The 20,934-nt window shown below is 44.7% G+C and overlaps 1 protein-coding gene across 2 annotated transcripts; it reads left to right on the top strand.

Annotated features, from left to right (window-relative positions):
- The first annotated feature begins 13,795 nt into the window (after positions 1-13,795).
- LOC123087793 (uncharacterized) lies at positions 13,796-20,094 on the top strand. Of its 2 annotated transcripts, XM_044509905.1 has the most exons (11): positions 13,800-14,062; positions 14,130-14,229; positions 14,922-15,811; positions 16,128-16,257; positions 16,352-16,800; positions 16,910-16,990; positions 17,091-17,189; positions 18,488-18,646; positions 18,734-18,820; positions 18,925-18,996; positions 19,505-20,094. In XM_044509905.1, exons 3-11 carry the CDS (start codon positions 15,026-15,028, stop codon positions 19,796-19,798), a joined length of 2,157 nt encoding a protein of 718 aa, XP_044365840.1. In that variant the 5' UTR covers positions 13,800-14,062; positions 14,130-14,229; positions 14,922-15,025; the 3' UTR covers positions 19,799-20,094. The 2 variants fall into 2 exon arrangements, with proteins under 2 accessions (XP_044365839.1, XP_044365840.1); XM_044509904.1 differs by lacking the exon at positions 14,130-14,229 and having other exon boundaries at positions 13,796-14,062.
- Positions 20,095-20,934: the final 840 nt, after the last annotated feature.

Here is a 20,934-nt window from a genome sequence, read left to right on the forward strand (position 1 = left end):
ATGAGCTTTGAAGTCTCGGCGGAAATCATCCCAGGTAATCACACGGACTCCTCTGGAATCTTTGTATTGTTGATACCACTCAGCAGCTTGGTCTTTGAGTTGAAACGAAGCAAACTTGACAAAGTCCTTAGGCCTGACATTGCTACACTCAAAATGTTTGCAGATATCCACGAGCCAGTCGTCAGCGTCTGTGGCCTCGACACAGTTACTGAAGGACTTCGGCTAGTTTGCGAGGAACTGATTGAGGGTAGCAAATTGAGGTTGATTGTTGCCTTGGCCTTGATTTCCTTGGTTGCCTTGCCCTTGGTTGCGCTCTTGCAAGAGTTGCAAAAGCATCTAAGTGTTGGCGTTGGTGGCTGCCATGATAGCTTGCCATGCCTCCGGAGGTGGAGGTGGTGGCGGAGGTTCCAGATTCTGACGCGTTGGAGGAGCCATCCTGAAGAGGTTGACATCCGTTAACATCTTGAAAGACATATATTCAAGCTGAATCAATGGATCGAAATTGCAACATAAAGTCTTCACAATAAACATTCGAACAAGGATGAACGAATGAATTCCAAAGTAAATCATCACACTTCCGTTAAGGTTGAGAAGCCACTTAGATAAAGGTAGATGAAATAAAGCAACAAGGTACGGATATGAACAAATAAGTGGTAAGGATTACCCAATCACAAACCAAATATCTGCGGAAAGAAATACTAGAGCTACATGAATTCCCACCTATAAAACTCCCGAAACTTTCTGGTTATGCAATCAGAAGAAACCTTCGGAAAGCATTTACCTCAACCTTCAAAAAGCATCCGTTATACGAGTTATGGCAATACTCCCAAACTCCCGCCCCAGTATTGGGTGGCGTCGAGGTTATCTCACCAACAACTGCATAAAAGAGATTTTTGATGTCGGCGAACTCGGGTATTCCAGAACTGCAACAATAAAATTGTGACGACAACACCTCAGAGCTCAACTCCCCGGGACACTGCCACAACCCCTAAATGTCAGGAGGCACCAAGAACAATGTTCTCGTCACAAAACCATCAGAACGATTCCAAGATACCCACGTGATCCTCATTTTTTTCATGAAATTTGAGGAGAGAACAGTCAAAACTCTACGTCAGGAGGCCTCACCAGAGGGACGAAGGGACTAAGGAGTAAAAACAATCCTACTCTCCGATATATATAATCCTAAGACTCAAAACATTTTCTTCTAGACTCAACAACATCAGCGATTCGATCAAGCAGGGGGCTCCTAAGTCGGGGAAGGCTCTGATTACCAACTTGTAACACCCACAATGCGGCTATGCCTCTAAGTCGTGCCCCGACACATGGGAGATATAGCCGAATTGTGGGTGTTACAATGGGACTCCCTTCTTGAGCATATTGAACAATGGACGAGCTATGACCCCGAAGTTTCTAACGAAACGACGGTAATATCCTGTGAGCCCCAAGAAACTACGCACCCTTTTGACGTCAGTAGGTGTTGTCCAATTCGTTACTGAAGTAATATTGGACGGGTCAGTGGAGACGCCGTGCACACTGATGGTGTGGCCAAGGTAAGATATCTATTGCTGCCCAAAAGCGCACTTGCTGAATTTGACTTTCCAACTATCTCTGTGAAGGAGTGTGAGTACTTGGCGTAGGTGGTCGACATGTTCCTAGAGCGATTTGCTGAAGACAAGGATGTCGTCGAAGAATGAAAGCACGAAGACACGGTTGAGCGGCTTGAGAGTTGTTGTGATGGCCCCAATGAAAGTAGCCAGGCCTCCTACAAGCCTGAACGAGACTACTTTGAATTCAAAGTGGCCTTGGTGAGTTTGGAATGCGGTCTTGTACTCCTCTCCAAGAGCCAGCCGAATCTGATGATAGCTGGCGTGAAGATCCAGCTTAGAGAACCATGCTGCACCGTGGAGTTCGTCGAGGAGTTCTTCGATGATGGGGACAGGGTACTTAGCGATCACGGTGAGGGCATTGAGAATTGATGCACAAGCGCCATCCCGTCCTTCTTCTTGACAAGAATGACTATGATGAAAATGGGCTGGTGCTTCTTTGAATGATCCCAGAACGCAGCAGCTCTTCCACTTCTGCTTCAATTTCAGACTTGAGCTCTAGTTTGTGACGGTACGGTCGTATGTTCACAGGTTGCGCACCGGGTATGAGAGGAATCTGGTGATCACAGGCGCGCTGAGGTGGCAGGCCTGTGGGCTCAGCGAAGACGTTGGGGAAGTCGTCGAGAACTTGCTGAATACAGGCCGGGGTTGGTGCAGACGGCTTTGTTGTTGTTGGCGCGACGACGCAAAGGTGGACGATGTGTGATATGGCCCCTTTGCTGTAGAGGCCTTGCAGTTGGATATTGTTGATGGTCGTGAAGGAAATATGCCCGAGAGGCAATAATAAAGTTGTTATTTATATTTCCTTATATCATGATAAATGTTTATTATTCATGCTAGAATTGTATTAACCGGAAACTTAGTACATGTGTGAATACATAGACAAACAGAATGTCATTAGTATGCCTCTACTTGACTAGCTCGTTGAATCAATGATGGTTATGTTTCCTAACCATAGACTTGAGTTGTCATTTGATTAACGAGATCACATCATTAGAGAATGATGTGATTGACTTGACCCAGCCGTTATCTTAGCACGATGATCATTTAATTTGTTGCTATTACTTTCTCCATAACTTATACATGTTCCTATGACTATGAGATTATGCAACTCCCGAATGCTGGAGGAACACCTTGTGTGCTATCAAACATCACAACGTGACCGGGTGATTATAAATATGCTCTACAGGTGTCTCTGATGGTGTTTGTTGAGTTGGCATAGATCGAGATTAGGATTTGTCACTCCATGTATCGGAGAGGTATCTCTGGGCCCTCTCAGTAATGCACATCACTATAAGCCTTGCAAGCAATATGACTAATGAGTTAGTCACAGTATGTTGCATTACGGAATGAGTAAAAAGACTTGCCGGTAACGAGATTGAACTAGGTATTGAGATACGATGATCGAATCTCAGGCAAGTAACATACTGATGACAAAGGGAACAACGTATGTTGTTATGTGGTTTGACCGATAAAGATCTTTGTAGAATATGTAGGAGCCAATATGACCATCCAGGTTCCGCTATTGGTTATTGACCGGAGATGTGTCTCGGTCATGTCTACATAGTTCTCGGACCCGTAGGGTCCGCGCGCTTAACATTCCGTGACAATTTGTATTATGAGTTATGTGATTTGATGACCGAAGTTTGTTCGGAGTCCCGGATGAGATCGGGGACATGACGAGGAGTCCCGAAATGGTCGAGATGTAAAGATCAATATATTGGAAGGCTATATTCGGACATCGGAATGGTTCCGAGTGATTCGGGTGTTTTTCGGAGTACCGAAGAGTTATGGGAATTCGTATTGGGCCTTAATGGTCCATATGGGAAAGGAGAGAAAGGCCTCAACGGTGGCCACACCCCTTCCCCATGGATTGGTCTGAATTGGACTGGGGAAAGGGGGCGCCCCCTTCCTTCCTTCTCCTTCTCCCTTCCTTTTTTCCTATTCCATGTAGGAGGTGGAATCCTACTAGGACTAGGGAGTCCTAGTAGGACTCCACACTTTGGGCGCGCTCTATGAGGGCCGGCCTCCTCCTCCCTCCATCCTTTGTATACGTGGCCAGGGGGCACCCCATAGACACACAAGTTGATCATTGATCTCTTAGCCGTGTGCGGTGCCCCCCTCTACCATAATCCACCTCGTTCATATCATAGCGGTGCTTAGGCGAAGCCCTGTTCCGGTAGCACCATCATCACCGTCATCACGCCGTCATGCTGACGAAGCTCTCCCTCAACACTCTGCTGGATCATGAGTTCGTGGGACGTCATCGAGCCGAACGTGTGCAGATCGCAGAGTTGTCGTACTTTCGGTACTAGGACCGGTCGATCATGAAGACGTACGACTACATTAGTCGCGTTGTCATAACACTTCGGCTTATGGTCTATGAGGGTACGTACGTAGACAACACTCTCCCCTCTCGTTGCTATGCATCACCATGATCTTGCGTGTGCGTAGGAATTTTTTTGAAATTACTGTGTTGCCCAACAGTGGCATCCGAGCCAGGTCTATGCGTAGATGTTATATGCACGAGTAGAACACAAAGGAGTTGTGGGCGTGGGTATATACATATTGCTTGCCATCACTAGTTTATTCTTGATTCAGCGGTATTGTTGGATGAAGTGGCTCAGACCGACATTACGCATACGCTTACGCGAGACTGGTTCTACCGACGTGCTTCGCACACAGGTGGCTAGTGTGTGTCTGTTTCTCCAACTTTAGTTGAATCAGATTCAATGAACATGGTTCTTTCTGAAGATCAAAAAGCAATCACTATACCGCATTGTGGTTTTTTGATGCGTAGGTAAGAATGGTTCTTGCTCAGCCTGTAGTGGCCACGTAAAATTTGCAACAACAAAGTAGAGGACGTCTAACTTGTTTTTGCAGGGCATGTTGTGATGTGATATGGTCAAGACGCGATGAGATATAAATTGTTGTATGAGATGATCATGTTTTGTTAAAGGTATCGGCAACTGGCAGGAGCCTTATGTCTCTTTATTACATAAGATGCAAGCACCATATAATTGCTTTACTTTATCGCTATGCGATAATAATAGTTGCAAAAGCAATAGTTGGTGAGACGACCATGTGACGACACGTTGATAGAGATCAAGATGATGGAGATCATGGTGTCATGCCGGTGACGATAGAGATCATGACGGTGTTTTGGAGATGGAGATCAAAGGCACAAGATGATGATGGCCATATCATGTCACATATTTTGATTGCATGTGATGTTTATCCTTTATGTATCTTATTTTGCTTAGTTCGGCGGTAGGATGCTGACGTATTGGCATGTGGCCACGTCAGAATATTGCACGTACCTGGACACCAGGGGCTTATTACAAAGGGCACCGTTTAGCCCGGTTTACATCATAAAGACCGAATACCTTAGGGAGTGTTCGGCGTCGCGAGTTTGGCCTTATATGCATCAGCTCCGAATCATGTCTTTGGTCAAATGTTGGGTTTGCCCGGCTCCTGTGTTTTGCTGCCTTACGTTCCGCTCTATCGGCTAAGACGACACCAGGAGAACTACTGCGATTGTGCCCTGGTTCATCCGGACGAGCACCTCAGTAGAGAAAGCCAAAAACGGATTGTCATGATATAGCATGAGACTGGTCAACCACTCGATGACCTAGCGGAATCTTCGGGATTCCTCCGCCTTAACGAAGGGCCATTTCCCGTCCAGGCATGTACGCGCCCCGAATTCGGATGAGCGCGGAGCCACCAGGGGCTATATAGTAGCCCCACTGTCAAACTCCTCTGGCTAAGTGAAAGTGTTAAAGCATTATAGTCTGATTGCCTATTTCGCTGCGCTATCACCTCCTTAATGGACCAAGACGTTGGATCAAGTGTGAACATGCGTCTTCTGCAAACACCCCCGCATTATATGCGTGGGGGCTGAAGCCAATGACTGCCATCTTTCAGGTTATATACATATATACATAAATGGCCGCACAGGAGGCATCATAGTACTTTCGGGCAAAAGTATAAATACAGCCTTGATAAACTCAATAAAACATTGTTTTTACAATGGGAATACATGTCACTCAAACATAATATTCTTCGAGCACTAAGCATCTATCGAACGAGCGACTTCAAGAACTTCTTCAAAGTAGTGCTTGGCAGCCACTCGGCCTATGGACGACCCATGTGCCGCAACAGTGGTGGCATCCATCTCCGCCCAGTATGTTTTGACACGGGTAAGGGCCATCCGTGAGCCTTCTATGCATGCCGACCTCTTTACAGCATCGATGTGTGGCACAACACCAAGGAATTGTTGCACTAAGCTAAAGTAGCTATTCGGCCTTGGCCCTTTCGGCCACAGATGATCCACAACGAACCTCATGGCTAGTCCGTATAATCTATGGAGCTCGGCCCACTCGGCCATTTGCTCATTCAATAGCAGCGGACGGGCTGGAGCATGAAATTGTGACCAAAACAGTTTTTCCACTTCGTGTTCTTTCTGATCCTTGAAGTACTTGGCCGCATCAGCAGCACTTGCAGCCAAATCCACGTAGGCGTCCGCAGAACTCCATAGCCGGTCCAGAGGTGCATACTTCGGATCCCCGAACTTAGTCCGCAACAAGAAGGGCTTCCCAGATACAATATCCGCAGCTTGATGCAGCTCCTCCTTCGTCGCTCTAATTTTGGAGCGGGCTTCCTTGGCAGCAACCCGGGCCTTTTCCAGGTCCGTCGCCTTCGCCCGGTTTTCTTCTTCAAGAAGCTGGTAAAGGTCATCAGCATCTTTTAACTCTACAGCCATCTTGGCTATTTTTTCTTTGCTCTCGCAATGTGCGGCCTGTTCGGCCCTTAACTCTTCGGCCACCTTTAAAGCGGCCGCATTACTACTCCTTGCTTGCTCCTTGGCTCGGGCAAGCTCTGCCCGAAGGGTCTCCACAGTGGCAGCTCCATCTGCAGTCACAACATATTAAAGATATTGGCATCATGCTGCTCTTACTATGTGACAATCACCAGAAAAATCACCTACCTTGTGCCTCGTCAAGCCGCTTGTTAACAAGCACGATGTCGGCATCTGCCGCATCCAGTTGCCGCCTTAGTTCGGCAAACCCATCAGTCCGGCTAGCCACCAGAGCTTTAACCACTTGCACACAAAAAGGCGGTCTGGTTATTACCTGGGACTATGATCCTCTGTTTGCCGCCATTTTTGACGACAACCAGAGTCTCAGGGGCTACTATCTACACAGGGCACATCTAAAAATGTGCGGTACTATCAACAATGTACATCATTTCGTGTACCTCAAAACCCATCAGTAGACTCATAAAGGCTTCATGCAACCCGCTTTCGGCGGACGAAATCCTTTCAATCACCGTACCCATCAACGTGTAGTGCTCTTCTGAGATAGCCGCTTGCTCAAGCAGATTCCTCGGTACATCCGACCGCACACCAGACGGTGTCGGACTCTTTTGATTGCTCCCTTCAAGAGCCGGATACTGAGGACTTCGGGTGGCCATAGGATTACCTTATGGCCCTGCCGGATCAGGAGAAACCCATCGCGATGACACCTCGGGGTCGCCCGCCTCATGAAGCGGTGTGGCAGGGGGAGGCGTTTCGCTCTCCATCATCTCTGGAAGAAGATCCCCTGAAGACGAGCTCTGCTGAGAAGGGCTAAGATCTGAACTGCAAGATGAATGCTTCGGTTATTTTCCTCGGAAGTAAAGCGAGATATTTTCATTATTAAGTACCCTTTACTTACAGCTCGGTGGAGGGATGATCCCCTTGAGGGCATAGTGCGGCCAGGGTATCCCCCAGGGTAAGACCCTCCGGCGGAGATTTCTTCCCCCATTTGGAGACTATTGTCTCCGGATCCTCAGAGGCGGTTCTCTTCCTTCCCTGGGGAGAGGAAGTTTCAGTTCCTCCTCCCCGGCTAACCTCCTTCACGGAGGCGCTAGCCTCCTTGTTCCCCCTTTTATCTTCTCCTGAGGGCGCTTGATAAGGCGCGATCTCCAACATCCTGGTTAGCACGGGATTTGGTGAAGTCTCAGGGAGGGGGCCGGACACCTGATCAACTTTGCCTTCGCTATCCAATCCTGGTCAAAGAGCGGTTTTTTAGGGTGATGTTGCGATAAATAAACAGACAGTGTGTTCGTATGCGGGGCTACTTACTTGGGTATCCGGGCGATTGCAGCTCAGACCTGCATCCCCAGTGATGTCCGGACACATTATTTGTGATCCGAAGAACAATTTGTACATCTCTTTGTGCGTCATGCCAAGGAAATGTTGAATAGCTCGCGGTCCTTCCGGGTTGAATTCCCACATGCGAAGGGGCCAGCGTTTGCAAGGCTGGACTTGACGAACTAGCATAACTTGCACTACCATAACCAGACTGAAATTTCTCTCAAAGAGATCTCGGATACGGCTTTACAGTATTGGCACGTCCTTGGCTGGACCCCAGCTCAGCCCCCTACCGATCCATGACATCAGTTGTGGTGGGGGGCCTGAGCGAAAGGTGGGGGCGGCTACCCACTTGGCAATTCGGGGAGCTGTAATGTAGAACCACTCCCGCTGCCACAATCCAGACACCTCTGGGAAGCAACCCTCAGGCCATGGAGCGTCAGTGATTTTGCTTATTAAAGCGCCTCCGCATGCTGCGTGCTGCCCCTCGATCATCTTCGGCTTCACATCGAAGGTCTTGAGCCACAGGCCGAAGTGAGGGGTAATGCGGAGGAAGGCCTCACATACGATAATAAATGTCGAGATGTGAAGAAGGGAATCCGGGGCCAGATCATGAAAATCAAGCCCGTAATAGAACATAAGACCCCTGACAAAGGGATCTAGAGCGAGGCCTAGTCCTCGGAGGAAGTGGGAGACAAACATGACCCTCTCGTTGGGTTCGGGAGTAGGAACGACTTGCCCTCGGGCAGGCAGCCGATGCGAAATTTCGGCGGTCAGATATCTGGCCTCTCTCAACTTCTTGATGTCCTCCTTCATGACGGAGGAAGGCATCCACCGACCTTGAAGGTTGGATCCGGACATAGTTGAAGGTCCGAAGTGCCTAAACTTGAAATGCCGAAGACAATCTGCGCGCCGGACTCATCGTCATTGAAGCCTGGTTCAGGGGCTACTGAGGGAGTCCTGGATTAGGGGGTATCCGGACAGCCGGATTATATCCTTTGGCCGGACTGTTGGACTATTAAGATACAAGATTGAAGACTTCGTCCCGTGTCCGGATGGGACTCTCCTTGGCGTGGAAAGCAAGCTTGGCAATACGGATATGTAGATCTCCTTCCTTGTAACCGACTCTGTGTAACCCTAGCTCCCTCCGGTGTCTATATAAACCGGAGGGTTTAGTCCGTAGGACAACAACAACCATACCATAGGCTAGCTTCTAGGGTTTAGCCTCTCTGATCTCGTGGTAGATCAACTCTTGTAATACTCATATCATCAAGAACAATCAAGCAGGACGTAGGGTTTTACCTCCATCAAGAGGGCCCGAACCTGGGTAAAACATCGTGTCCCCTGCCTCCTGTTACCATCCGCCTAGACGCACAGTTCGGGACCCCCTACCCGAGATCCGCCAGTTTTGACACCGATAAAGCTCAAAGCTAGACCCAAGCCTGGAACTGAGTGCTTCTACTGCAAAGGAAATGGTCACTGGAAGTGGAAGTGCCCTAGATACTTGGCGGATAAGAAGGATGGCAAAGTGAACAAAAGTATATATTTGATATACATGTTATTGATGTGTACTTTACTAGTGTTTATAACAACACCTTAGTATTTGATACTGGTTCAGTTACTAAGAGTAGTAACTCGAAACGGGAGTTGCAAAATAAATAGAGACTAGTTAAGGGTGAGGTGTTGATGTAAGTTGGAAGTGATTCCAAGGTTGATAAGATCACCATCGCACACTCCCTTTACCTTCGGGATTAGTGTTGACCTAAAATAAATGTTATTTGGTGTTTGCGTAGAGCATAATATGATTGGATCATGTTTATTGCAATACGGTTATTCATTTAAGTCAAGGATAATTGTTATTTTGTTTACATGAATAAAACCTTCTGAGGTCATACACCCAATGTGAATGGTTTATTGAATCTCGATCATAGTAATAGACATATTCATAATATTGAAGCCAAAAGATGCAAAGTTAAAAATGATAGTGCAACTTATATGTGGCACTGCCGTTTAGGTCATATTGGTGTAAAGCGCATGAAGAAACTCCATGTTGATGGGCTTTTGGGATCACTTGATTATGAATCATTTGATGCTTGCGAACCATGCCTCGTGGGCAAGATGACTAAAACTCCGTTCTCCGGAACAATGGAGCAAGCAACTGACTTATTGGAAATAATACATACTGATGTATGCAATTCGATGAGTGTTGAGGCTCACGGCGGGTATCGTTATTTTTTGATCTTCACAGATGATTTGAGCAGATATGGGTATATCTACTTGATGAAACATAAGTCTGAATCATTTGAAAAGTTCAAAGAATTTCATAGTGAAGTGGAAAATCATCATAACAAGAGAATAAAGTTTCTGCGATCAGATCATGGAGGAGAATATTTGAGTTATGAGTTTGGTCTTCATTTGAAACAATGCGGAATAGTTTCACAACTCATGCCACCTGGAACACCACATCATAATGGTGTGTCTGAACATCATAACCGTACTTTATTAGATATGGTGCAATCTATGATGTCTCTTACCGATTTATCACTATCGTTTTGGGGTTATGCATTAGAGACATTTGCATTCACGTTAAATAGGGCACCATCTAAATCCGTTGAGACGACACCATATGAACTATGGTTTAGCAAGAAAAGTTCTGTCCGAATGGGCTTCCGGAAAAGAAGCAATTCCTTATTGATATGAGTAGTCTATCATCCCTCTTAAGCTAGGCTATCACATACACCCCCACTCAGAGGAACCGACGTCCTCGTCAGGCCACAGGAACATTCCCTCTTGGCACATACGTATGTGCATCTAGTCCGGTACATGTGCCATGCCGGGTGCCACGACGGGTCACAAACATCATGAACAACATGACCGCACACCTGTCCGCAAACATCCGTGTAACCGCGAGGGTTGGATCTGATACCAACTTGTAATGCCCCGGACACACCCGCCGATGGTCGTTACTCCTGGCGGGATCTAGACTGGCCCCACAGATCAATACTGGTCTTTTCTGCGCACTTTGTCCTCACTCGTGCGCACCCAGGAGCAACTTCCCGGTCGGTCACCCATCCTGAAATTACTCCAAGCTAAGCACGCTTAACTTTGCAGTTCTGTCCGAATGGGCTTCTGAAAAAGAAGGAATTCCTTATTGATATGAGTAGTCTATCATCCCTCTTAAGCCAGGTTATCACACATAGATCATGTAACAATGAAACATAACCCTCTTCTTGTGCATTGACATGCCGTAAGAGAACAATTCATGAATACAGAGTAAATGCTAATGCCAATTTCTTGTAATTTTAGTGTATTAGAAATATAGAGAGGCTCGTCATTTCTTCCTTTATCAAAATAATTATAGAGTAGCAACAAAGTTAATTATATAACTTTCATTAGTAGCATCATGAGAATAAGTAAGTTGCGAGCCACCAATATAATCCTTAACAAAAGCAAACTTCTCTTATATAGTGTAGTTGGGGGAGTTCAAAAGCATGATATAGGACTATAAAGTGTGGGTGCAACACTAATAATTTTATTCTTATCACAAATAACAATAGTATATTCATCTCTATGTATCATAGGGGCATCATGGCCTTCAATATAGCAAGCATGAAAGTCATCAAAAATAGTTTTTTCACCTAATGAGTTCAAAGGATCATGTATTTCATTTCTTTCTCTAGTAAGCATGGAGGGTAAGAAAGCACTTTGAAAGGATCGAGAAGAGGTGTCTAGAGGGTGGGGGTGAATAGACCCTCAACAAGGAAAAGCTAAGGTGGAATTTTAGCACAAGTTTAAACATTCACAATACATTTCAAGCAAGCATGGCAAGAGTATATGAGCAGCGGAAAGTAAAGCATGCAAGTTGCAAGAAAGTAAAGGGATGGGATTGGAGTGTGCAAACGTAATTGGAGACACAGAGATTTTTGGCATGGTTCCGATAGGTGGTGCTATCGTACATCCACGTTGATGGAGACTTCAACCCATGAAGGGTAACGGTTGCGCGAGTCCACGGAGGGCTCCACCCACGAAGGGTCCATGAAGAAGCAACCTTGTCTATCCCACCATGGCCATCGCCCACGAAGGACTTGCCTCACTTGGGTAGATCTTCACAAAGTAGGCGATCTCCTTGCCCTTACAAACTCCTTGGTTCAACTCCACAATCTTGACAGAGGCTCCCAAGTAACACCTAACCAATCTAGGAGACACCACTCTCCAAAAGATAATAGATGGTGTGTTGATGATGAATTCCTTACTCTTGTGCTTCAAATGATAGTCTCCCAAACACTCAACTCTCTCTCATAGATTTGGATATGGTGGAAAGATGATTTGAGTGGAAAGCAACTTGGGAAGGCTAGAGATCAAGATTCTTGTGGCTGGATTGGAATATCTTGGTCTCAACACATGAGTAGGTGGTTCTCTCTCAGAAAATGAATGATGTAAGTGTAGGCACGTTCTGATGGCTCTCTCCACGAATGGAGGATGGGTGGAGGGGTATATATAGCCTCCACACAAAATCTAACCGTTACACACAATTCACCAAACTCGGTGAGACCGAATACTGCAACTCGGTCAGACTGATTTAGTTCAAAATGTGAACGTTAGGCTTTTCGGTGGGACCGATGCGATCAACTCGGTGGGACCGATGTGCTAGGGTTAGGGTAAAACCTCAACTCAGTTTGACCAATTACACAAACTCGGTGAGACCGATTTTGGTAATAAGCAAAACAGAGAGTTGGTCAAGCAAACTTGATGGGACCGACTGCATATCTCGGTGAGACCGAAACAGATGCAACATGCAACATGCAACAGAGAGTTTGCAAGCCCATCTTGGTGAGACCGAGATCCCATCGATGAGACCGACCTGATTAGGGTTTCTGGCAGTGGCTATGTCAAGTGAACTTGGTGGCACCGGATAGACCAAATCGGTGGGGCCGAGTTTGACTTTTGATTTGGGACATATGTAGAAATGAGAAAGTGGTTGAGGGCTTTGGAGCATATCACTAAGCACTTTGAGCAAGCAAGCCATTAAACAACACCTCATCCCCTTTTAATAGTATTGGCTTTCCTATGGACTCAATGTGATCTTGGATCACTAAAATGAAAATGAAGAGTCTTGAGCTTTTGCCAATGTTTGTCCTTAGCATCTTGAAGGCGTTCCACATCCTCTTGTCCATGCCACGCCTTTGTTGAACTCTCTGAAATATACTAGATAAAAGTATTAGTCCAACAAGAGATATGTTGACATTAATTACCAAAATCACCCAGGGAGCACTTGTGCTTTCACACTTCAAAAGTTTCTTTCAAATGATACTAGCTTGTGAACAATTCTGCCCCATGACCCGTTTTAGCTTCTTACTGTGTTGAGACTCCCATTCAAGGCAATAGGATGGACGAAGAGAGAGGCTATTTGTTTTAGCATATTGCCATGCTACGAGATCGCCGATCTACCCATTCGGCAACAGGATTTGAAGGATTCTTCTCACTTCCACTTTCCAAAAGATCTCACATATCTTAAAGCAACTTTGTCCAATTCCATGGCTAAGATTTAACCTGATCATACCCAGGGTCTGGCCAAGCCCAAAGTGAAAAACCTCCTAGGCCCGGCCCAACCCGAAACACCTGAACAATACAAATTTTCATTTAAATTTGTTATTTTTGGGCATTTAATATATTGTTTTTGCTATTTTTCAACTAAAATAAGTATTTAAGCCTCATTTGGTCTTTCAAGTCGGGCTTTGGGCTAAAAAAAAACTGAGCCCAAGCCTGGCCCAGATGTCGGGCTTTTGGGTATGGGCCACCGGGTCGGGCTGCCCATGTGCAGGTCTAGCTAAGATAGCCCCTGGGCCCACTTGTGTGAGAAAAACACAAGACATGTGCACAAACAAGAACATACAAAGAGCGCCACCGTATTGCCTGGGCGTCCGATCTGATCTGAGTCGGAGAGAAAGACCATCAACGGTTAAATCATGTTCCACGTGGAGCCGGATTCACCAGATCCTCTTCGGGGCACGCCAAAAGACCAAATTACCCCCTGTCTACCCTCCACCCCCCACCCCTCTCCCTCTCGCGCTGGTCCCCTCTCCGTGCTGTTCCCCGCTCGCTCGCTCCCCCTCCTCCGCTCTCCGGCGCCGCCCAGCGGACCCCGACGCCGCCCTCCCCGCGGAACTCCGGCGCCTTCCAACGCCACCCGACGCTGCTGTTCGCACGGAGGCCCCGCGCCCCCCGGCCCCCTTCGACGCCGCCCCTCCCCGTGGAGCCCCGGCGCCCCGCGGCCTGCCCGTCCCCGACGCGCGCCGCCTCTCCCGCGGAGCTCTGACGCCGCCAGGTGAGGGTTCCTTGCTTTCCTTGTATGCTCCTTCGCGTGATTTGTGCAGTCCCCTAATAAACCCTAGGTCTTGTGGCGGAGGTTGATCAATGGCGTGGTGGGAGGGATGAGATGCTGCCTTTTTAATGACCCGTGAACTTATGTGGTGACCTGTGAACTTATTTGGGGTAATTCGATAGTCACTATGAGAGAAATCTTATTACTTTATGAGCTATAAAATTATTTTTTCTCGGATCAATCGATTTGTTGTTATGTTTAGAGATGTTGTTTTTGTTGCCTAGTTTTGAGGAATTTTGTGCCATAGCCTAGTGAGTTTGCCAATTTCGAGTTAGTTAAGGGGCTGCTTGGTTCCTGCCCAGGCACGTCCCGCCAAATCATGGGCGTCGTTGGCGCGCCAAAATATCGGCGAGCGATTTGTCCGCCGCCGTTTTGCCAGCGCTTTGGCGCAAAAACAGAGTGGAAAGGCTCAAGTGGGGCTGGCTTGCCAAAAATTTGGATTCCATCCAAACAGGACACGAAGCACCGGTCAACACCGATATATTGGCTAGGCAGGCAAGGGCGCCGATCCAAACAGCCCCTAAGAGTCTGGACTTGCTCTTGGGGAAGTGATGTGCTCAAACTCTATGACATTGGCCATTTGGCCTAGCAATTTAGCTACTCCCTCCGATCCATATTAATTGTCGCTGATAATATGGTTCCATATTAATTCAGCGACAATTAATATGGTTCGGAGCGAGTAGCAAAATCTGACACTTCTCTGGTTGTTTGTCTGCGTGTCGTGGACATGAAGGGTTCAATGTCTTTGAAAGATTTCTTACTTTGGAATCAATATTTATGATATGCTGTTCTGTATCCGCAGGTAGGGTTTGACCAAGGGAAAACGGAAAGACATGCTACTCCTTCCGTGTGAACTACCGTGATGCATTGCCTAAACTGAGAATCCACCACATCTTGAGTGAAATCATGGCGCGAAAAGGAAGTCAAAGTAAAAGTGGTCCGAATCTTGCTTCACCTAATCGGCAAAATACAACTAATGGTGATATACTAAATACACCAGAAAGAGATCCAGTGCATGGTGAAGATCCAAGTTCACATCTTCAAGGTAAATCAAATGGTTCTGGAGGGAACACTGGCCAGAAAACAAAAAGCAACAAGAAGAATAACAAAAGCAATGGCACCTCCTTTGGTAAATCTGATGACATAACTTCACATAAACAACAACCAGAAGATATCAGTACTGATATGCAAAATTCAGAAGAACCTGGGCCACCTTTCAGCAGTACCAGACCAAGAAGAGATGGCAAGAAATCCTCACGGCGTGGCTTTGGTAAAAACTCATCAGTAGAACAAACTCCATTGCGTATTTTGACAGAGCAAGTCAAAGAGAAGACCAGGCATGTTACTTCCATGGCTGCATCCTTTTTTAGAACCTCGATGATGTATGTGATGGAAGAAAGCAAAGTATTAGTTGAGAAAAATAGGCCAGCTATCACAGCTTTCATGGCAATGGCAGAAAAAGGGCGTGCCTATGCCCTCAGCAAAATGGAGTATGTTTATCCTATTGCTCGGGCCTGGATGTTTAGTGCTGGAAAGCTGATGTTGCTCTTGTTGACTGTTTGGTTAGACTGCAACATAAGGGGCTTCGATTCTCTGCTTCGTCTGGGGACAAATTCCCTTATTGCAGTACTTTGGTGCAGCATGTTGTCAATTTTTGCAATGATTGGGATAAAGAAAATGCTCATGTTCATGGTATGACCAACTATCTTTTTCTTCTTTTCTAGTTGCCTTGCTGACAATTTAATGTTTACTGTGCTAACAGTGGTTTGGACTTGGTCAACATTTATTTTCTGCACTTTCCTCTCATGAGTGCAAGCGTAGTTTCAGTAAAATTTCTGATCACTAGCCTGTTTAGTCCATGTAACATGTATAGTCTTCTGCAGTTGATGATGCCTTTCTAAGGGTTTATTATTCTCTCTTGCTTGAAACTTTGAATTGTCAAATCAAAGTAGATGTGCTTAATGTCCTGGCAGTATTTTAATATTTGCTATTCTCTCTTTGTGACCAGGTGATTGCTGCTTCTGTGGTTGCTTTTATTGGTATTGGTTTTGCTGTCCTGATTGTCGCGGTGCTTGCAGTGGTGATTTTATGGCTGTATGGAAGCTTTTGGACAACAAGCACTGTAGTAATTGTTGGAGGTCATATTCTACAACTTGTCTACTATTCCTTTGAGACCACTCTTACTAAACATTTCATAGTGTGTAAAATTCACTAACATTGCTTAAAATGCAGGTGCTTCCTTTTTGTTGAAGCATGAACGATTTGCTCTGCTTGTCACCTGCCTATATTCAATGTATTGTGCAAGAAGCTACATTGGATGGCTTGGATTACTTTTGAGCCTGAATTTGTCTTTCTTTTCAACTGACGTTCTAGTCCAGTTCCTGAAGAAAAATGTAGACAATGAAAATGGTTCTTCAAGGAACTCTGATCAAAATTCAGACAGATCAAGCAATTTCTTTGGGGAATTTCAGCAATCATCAAAAGACAGCAGCTCACATTCTGGATATACTCAACCTTCTAATCGTGGCCCTGGTGATCCGTCAACAAGTGGAGCTGAGGAGTTAACCTCTGAAGATGAAGTGGCACGTTTATTGAATTGCGCCGACCACTATTCAGCATTTGGATTTCGCCCGTATGAAATCATAGATGTATCAGTACTCAAGAGAGAATACAAGAAAAAGGTGATGCTAAAGATAAAACTAATGTCAGCTGTATGAGTGCCATATATGAATGTTCATATGCTGCAAGGTTTGATTATATCTTTGTTAATTGTGATTACTGATTTTGCAGGCTATGTTAGTCCATCCTGATAAGAATATGGGCAATGATAAAGCTGCTGATGCATTTAAAAAGCTTCAAAACGCATATGAGGTTCACATCCGTTCATTGTTGAAATAATTACATATTCAATTAAAATATATCTTTTTATAAGATCATGTATGTATTCATGAGTCCACAACTGTACACACAGGTTCTTCTTGATTCAGTGAAACGAAAGACATATGATGATGAGTTAAGGAGGGAGGAGCTACTGAACTACTTCAGGCGGTTCCAGGGTGCTTCTCAAAAGGTTTTCCTAGCTATTCCTTACAAATGATGTTTAATATTTATGCTTTGCTTGTTTTCTCTTATATCTTCTTTCCTTAAAAGTAGTTCCATGCTAGTTGGCTCCTGTGTGAGGGAAAGGTACTCGGTTTAGCTGGACGAGAGAATCACCCTACTGTGATGTTTCAATTAATTAGGGTGTATTGACATGTTTTTGAAGTGCATGAGAAGGGTTTGCATTTGGACTATTCAATTTCATGATAGTTCATGTTTTTCAGGTTAACCTGAGAAAAAGAAATTTAAACTGCCAGCAATCACTTTACCACTTACGAGTGGATTTTGGATCTGGCTGATTTGTGCTTTGCTGGATTTGCAAAATCGCAATGCATTTTTTTTTCATTTGGTCTCAGTTAATTGAGGACAATTTCGAAAGGCTGGCCCAGTAATAGTCATAGTTAGTTGAAGTTGATTTGACCAGTGGTATGGATTTTACTGTTCAGTTTAGTTAAGTTCCTAGTGGAAGTTGATCTGGCCAGGGAATTGGTATGGATTTTACTGTTCAGTTTAGTTAAGTTCAATGTTCTTGTGTGCATGGCGTGTGTTGGAAAAACATTATATTTTGCTGTCCATAAGCCCTGATTTAATGTTTGGAAAAGCATTATTTACCAGAAGGGTGCTGGATGGTTTCAGTGGCAACAATTGCTCATTGGTTTTTGACCCAGCTGTAGACGGTGTCCTTGATTGCTCTGATGCAAACATGCAGTTTCCATGATGGTTTGGTGTCATGGTTTTGATGTGAAAGTGACTTCAGACATTAGGCAGTTCGATTTTTGGGGTATGGAATCATGTTACATGCAATAGGTTCATATGTATTCGTTGCAGTAAATTTTTTTGTCAGTCTGAATAGTGTGACGTTCCTAATATTATGTATCGTTTTGTGTCGCAATTGTAAAATTTATTCTTGCAACTGCCATCGGTTGTTTATGAGACTAGTGTTTGGGAAATGTTTATGTTGGTTTAACAATCCATTCTGCCAAGGTGGTCTGAGATAAAAACAGAAGACACAAGAATAGTAGATGTAGTATCTACATATTAATACAGCTTCATAGTCTTGCAGTTTGCTTTAATTTATCCTCTTTAAAAAGTATCAATGTGCCAGAGCCATGAGCTGGTTGCGAGATCTTATGGGTTTCACCTCTAGCCTACCCCAACTTGTTTGGGACTAAAGGCTTTGTTGTTGTTGTTGTTGTTGTTTAGATAGTATCAAATATGACTACTCATCTGATAGCCATAATTTCTTTGCTGTTTTATTTTATTTACTAGAAAGGAGGACATGGTACATTCCAACAAGGGTTTAGCCCCTCTGAAGGTGTTGATGAAGGACCTTCTGCTCTATCGAGAAGAATAGCCTGCAAGAAATGTGGCGATTTCCATCTGTGGATTTATACAGGAAGACCTAAGTTGCAGGGCAGATGGTGTCAGGTATTTTCTTTTGGTATATGGCTGTGGTTGCTTTTGATTCTGTGCTACTAGTAAATGTTCTGTATAAGTTACTTTTCTTCATCACAGGATTGTAAAGAGTTTCATCAGGCTAAAGATGGTGATGGATGGGTTGAGCAGTCATTTCAACCGGTCCTATTTCGGATGCTGCACAAGGTAATATCAGATTATTCCAACTCATGATATGACCAACTGCAAAAACTTTTAGCCACCACAAATGTCTTGTGACTGATGTCTTGTGATATTTACAATTTATGCAGCCCGATCTGCCTCGTGCATTTGTTTGTGCTGAAAGCAGCATTTTTGATGTCACCGAGTGGTTCAGCTGTCAGGTGAAAATTTATATGTTTTATGAATATCTTCTTTATTACATTTGATTGCTCATAAGTTTGATCTTTGGTCAGTACATATCTATGTGTTGTAAGGATGGCTACTATATGGTATGGTACTATGGTTAGATGCTTATCTGTTTGAATCACTGAAATCCTGTGTTTCTTTCATGAGAACTGTGACCAAGAAACTTTGTACTAGTGCAGTAAGTTCAGTAAGGGGATCACTTGCCACTGTTAGTTTGAAGTTTAGCCAGAATCTCTGTGGGCATTGTCTCCAGTTCTCAGTTTACTATTAAGATAAAAAAAATACATGGTGCATAGGAAAGCAGTAAACGTACTAAATCATAGCTACAGCTAGAGGAATTTTGCATGGTTTCTGAAATCTGAGGCGTCGAGTGGAGTGACGCACTTCCAGTCAGGGTCATTATTTTCACACTCCGCCTATTAAGCAAAAAGAGAAGCAAAGTAATTTATGAACTGATACACAAATTTCTGTTTTCTTCTCCAGGGAATGAGATGCCCACCGAACACCCACAAGCCGACCTTCCACGTGAATGCCAGCTTGGCAAAGGAAGTTAGTGGCAAAGGGAGCACGTCAGGGCCAAGGGGTGGAATCCCGAACATGGATGCAGGAGTCGATGAGGAGTTCTTTGAGTGGCTGCAGAACGCTATGCAGTCTGGCATGTTTGAGGCACAAGGCGACCCCCCTTCTCCAGGCAGCGGAACCCATGCAAAGAGTAGTGGTGGTGGCGGCGGCAGCAGTAGTAACAGGAAAAAGAGGAAGGGCAAGAAGCAATGGTAACTCCCCTGGGCAGGGAAAAGATAAATAAACCATTTTGAGTGCATCCGCGCAAGACAAATGGCCAACTTAGTTCGTCCCCGGATGCTAAAGGCTGGCATGGTACGCATACGCTGAGACACCATCGAACATCCTGACTCGACTTGGTAAGATTTCAAATTTCGAGAATCGAAATTCCGACGAAAAACGAGAGCATGTATGTGTATGGCAATGCTGGTGGATGTATTGTTACTTGCCTTACAATGAGGCCCAAAAATGTTACGCTAAGTGCAAGAAATATATGTCATTATATCTGGTAACTTGTCTATTCTTCTCGGGATGGACTTGCATTTATTTTGCTGTGGTATCAGTACTGGAATGAACAGTAAAAATGTTTATCTTGACTTTGTTGTAGTTCTCATGGTCTTCTGATCTGACTCAACACTTGATAGCATACATGATGGTGAAAGCTAGCTGCTGAAATGTCCAGTTGTACGTAGCCATCACTCACCAGTACCATTAAGCTCCCAACCAAATGGCGTAGCAAATCAAAAAAGAAGCTACCAGGCACCACTGGCGACAGTGACGTGCCTCTGCTTAGCCACAGTGGCAGTGACATGTCCCTGCTTTGCGTGATGATTAAGCTTGATAATGACACAAACCTTAAAACACTTTCCATCATCATCTGGTGAGCTTTAGCATCATGTTTAAGTTACAAATCTCTGTTACCTTTTCCAGGACAAATCCAATCAGTCTAGGTCCCGCCTCAGTAGCTTTGTGTACAAACACAAAAATTAGTAGAAATCATAATTGTTGCCCTTTATATGGACTACTCTCTCTGACCCCAAATAGATGATGTATAAACTTGGCTAGAAAGGTAATGCCTTCTAAGTTTGACCAAATATATACGCCCTCTGTCAGTCTGTCCCACAATATAAGACCGTTTTGCAAGCTAGCCATAACTTGAAAAACGGTCTTATATTATTTTTATTATCATTATTTTTTTAGAAAAATCTGTCTTATATTATGGGAGGGAGGTGAAGAAAAATATCAACAACTACAATATTGAATAAACATATTATGAAATATATCAAATGTGGGATATATTGATATTGATTTGGTGTTTATGTTCATATTTTTGTATATATGCTTGGTAGAAT

Source organism: Triticum aestivum, chromosome 4A, assembly GCF_018294505.1.
Source record: "Triticum aestivum cultivar Chinese Spring chromosome 4A, IWGSC CS RefSeq v2.1, whole genome shotgun sequence".
Taxonomy (NCBI): Eukaryota; Viridiplantae; Streptophyta; class Magnoliopsida; order Poales; family Poaceae; genus Triticum; species Triticum aestivum.

Bases quoted from the DNA above. Each gene is read 5' to 3' on its own strand.
- LOC123087793 (XM_044509904.1), top strand. From the start codon at position 15,026: ATGGCGCGAAAAGGAAGTCAAAGTAAAAGTGGTCCGAATCTTGCTTCA. The intron at 16,258-16,351 runs GTCATATTCTAC...CTTAAAATGCAG, and splicing joins CACTGTAGTAATTGTTGGAG to GTGCTTCCTTTTTGTTGAAG. The intron at 16,991-17,090 runs GTTCACATCCGT...CTGTACACACAG, and splicing joins AGCTTCAAAACGCATATGAG to GTTCTTCTTGATTCAGTGAA.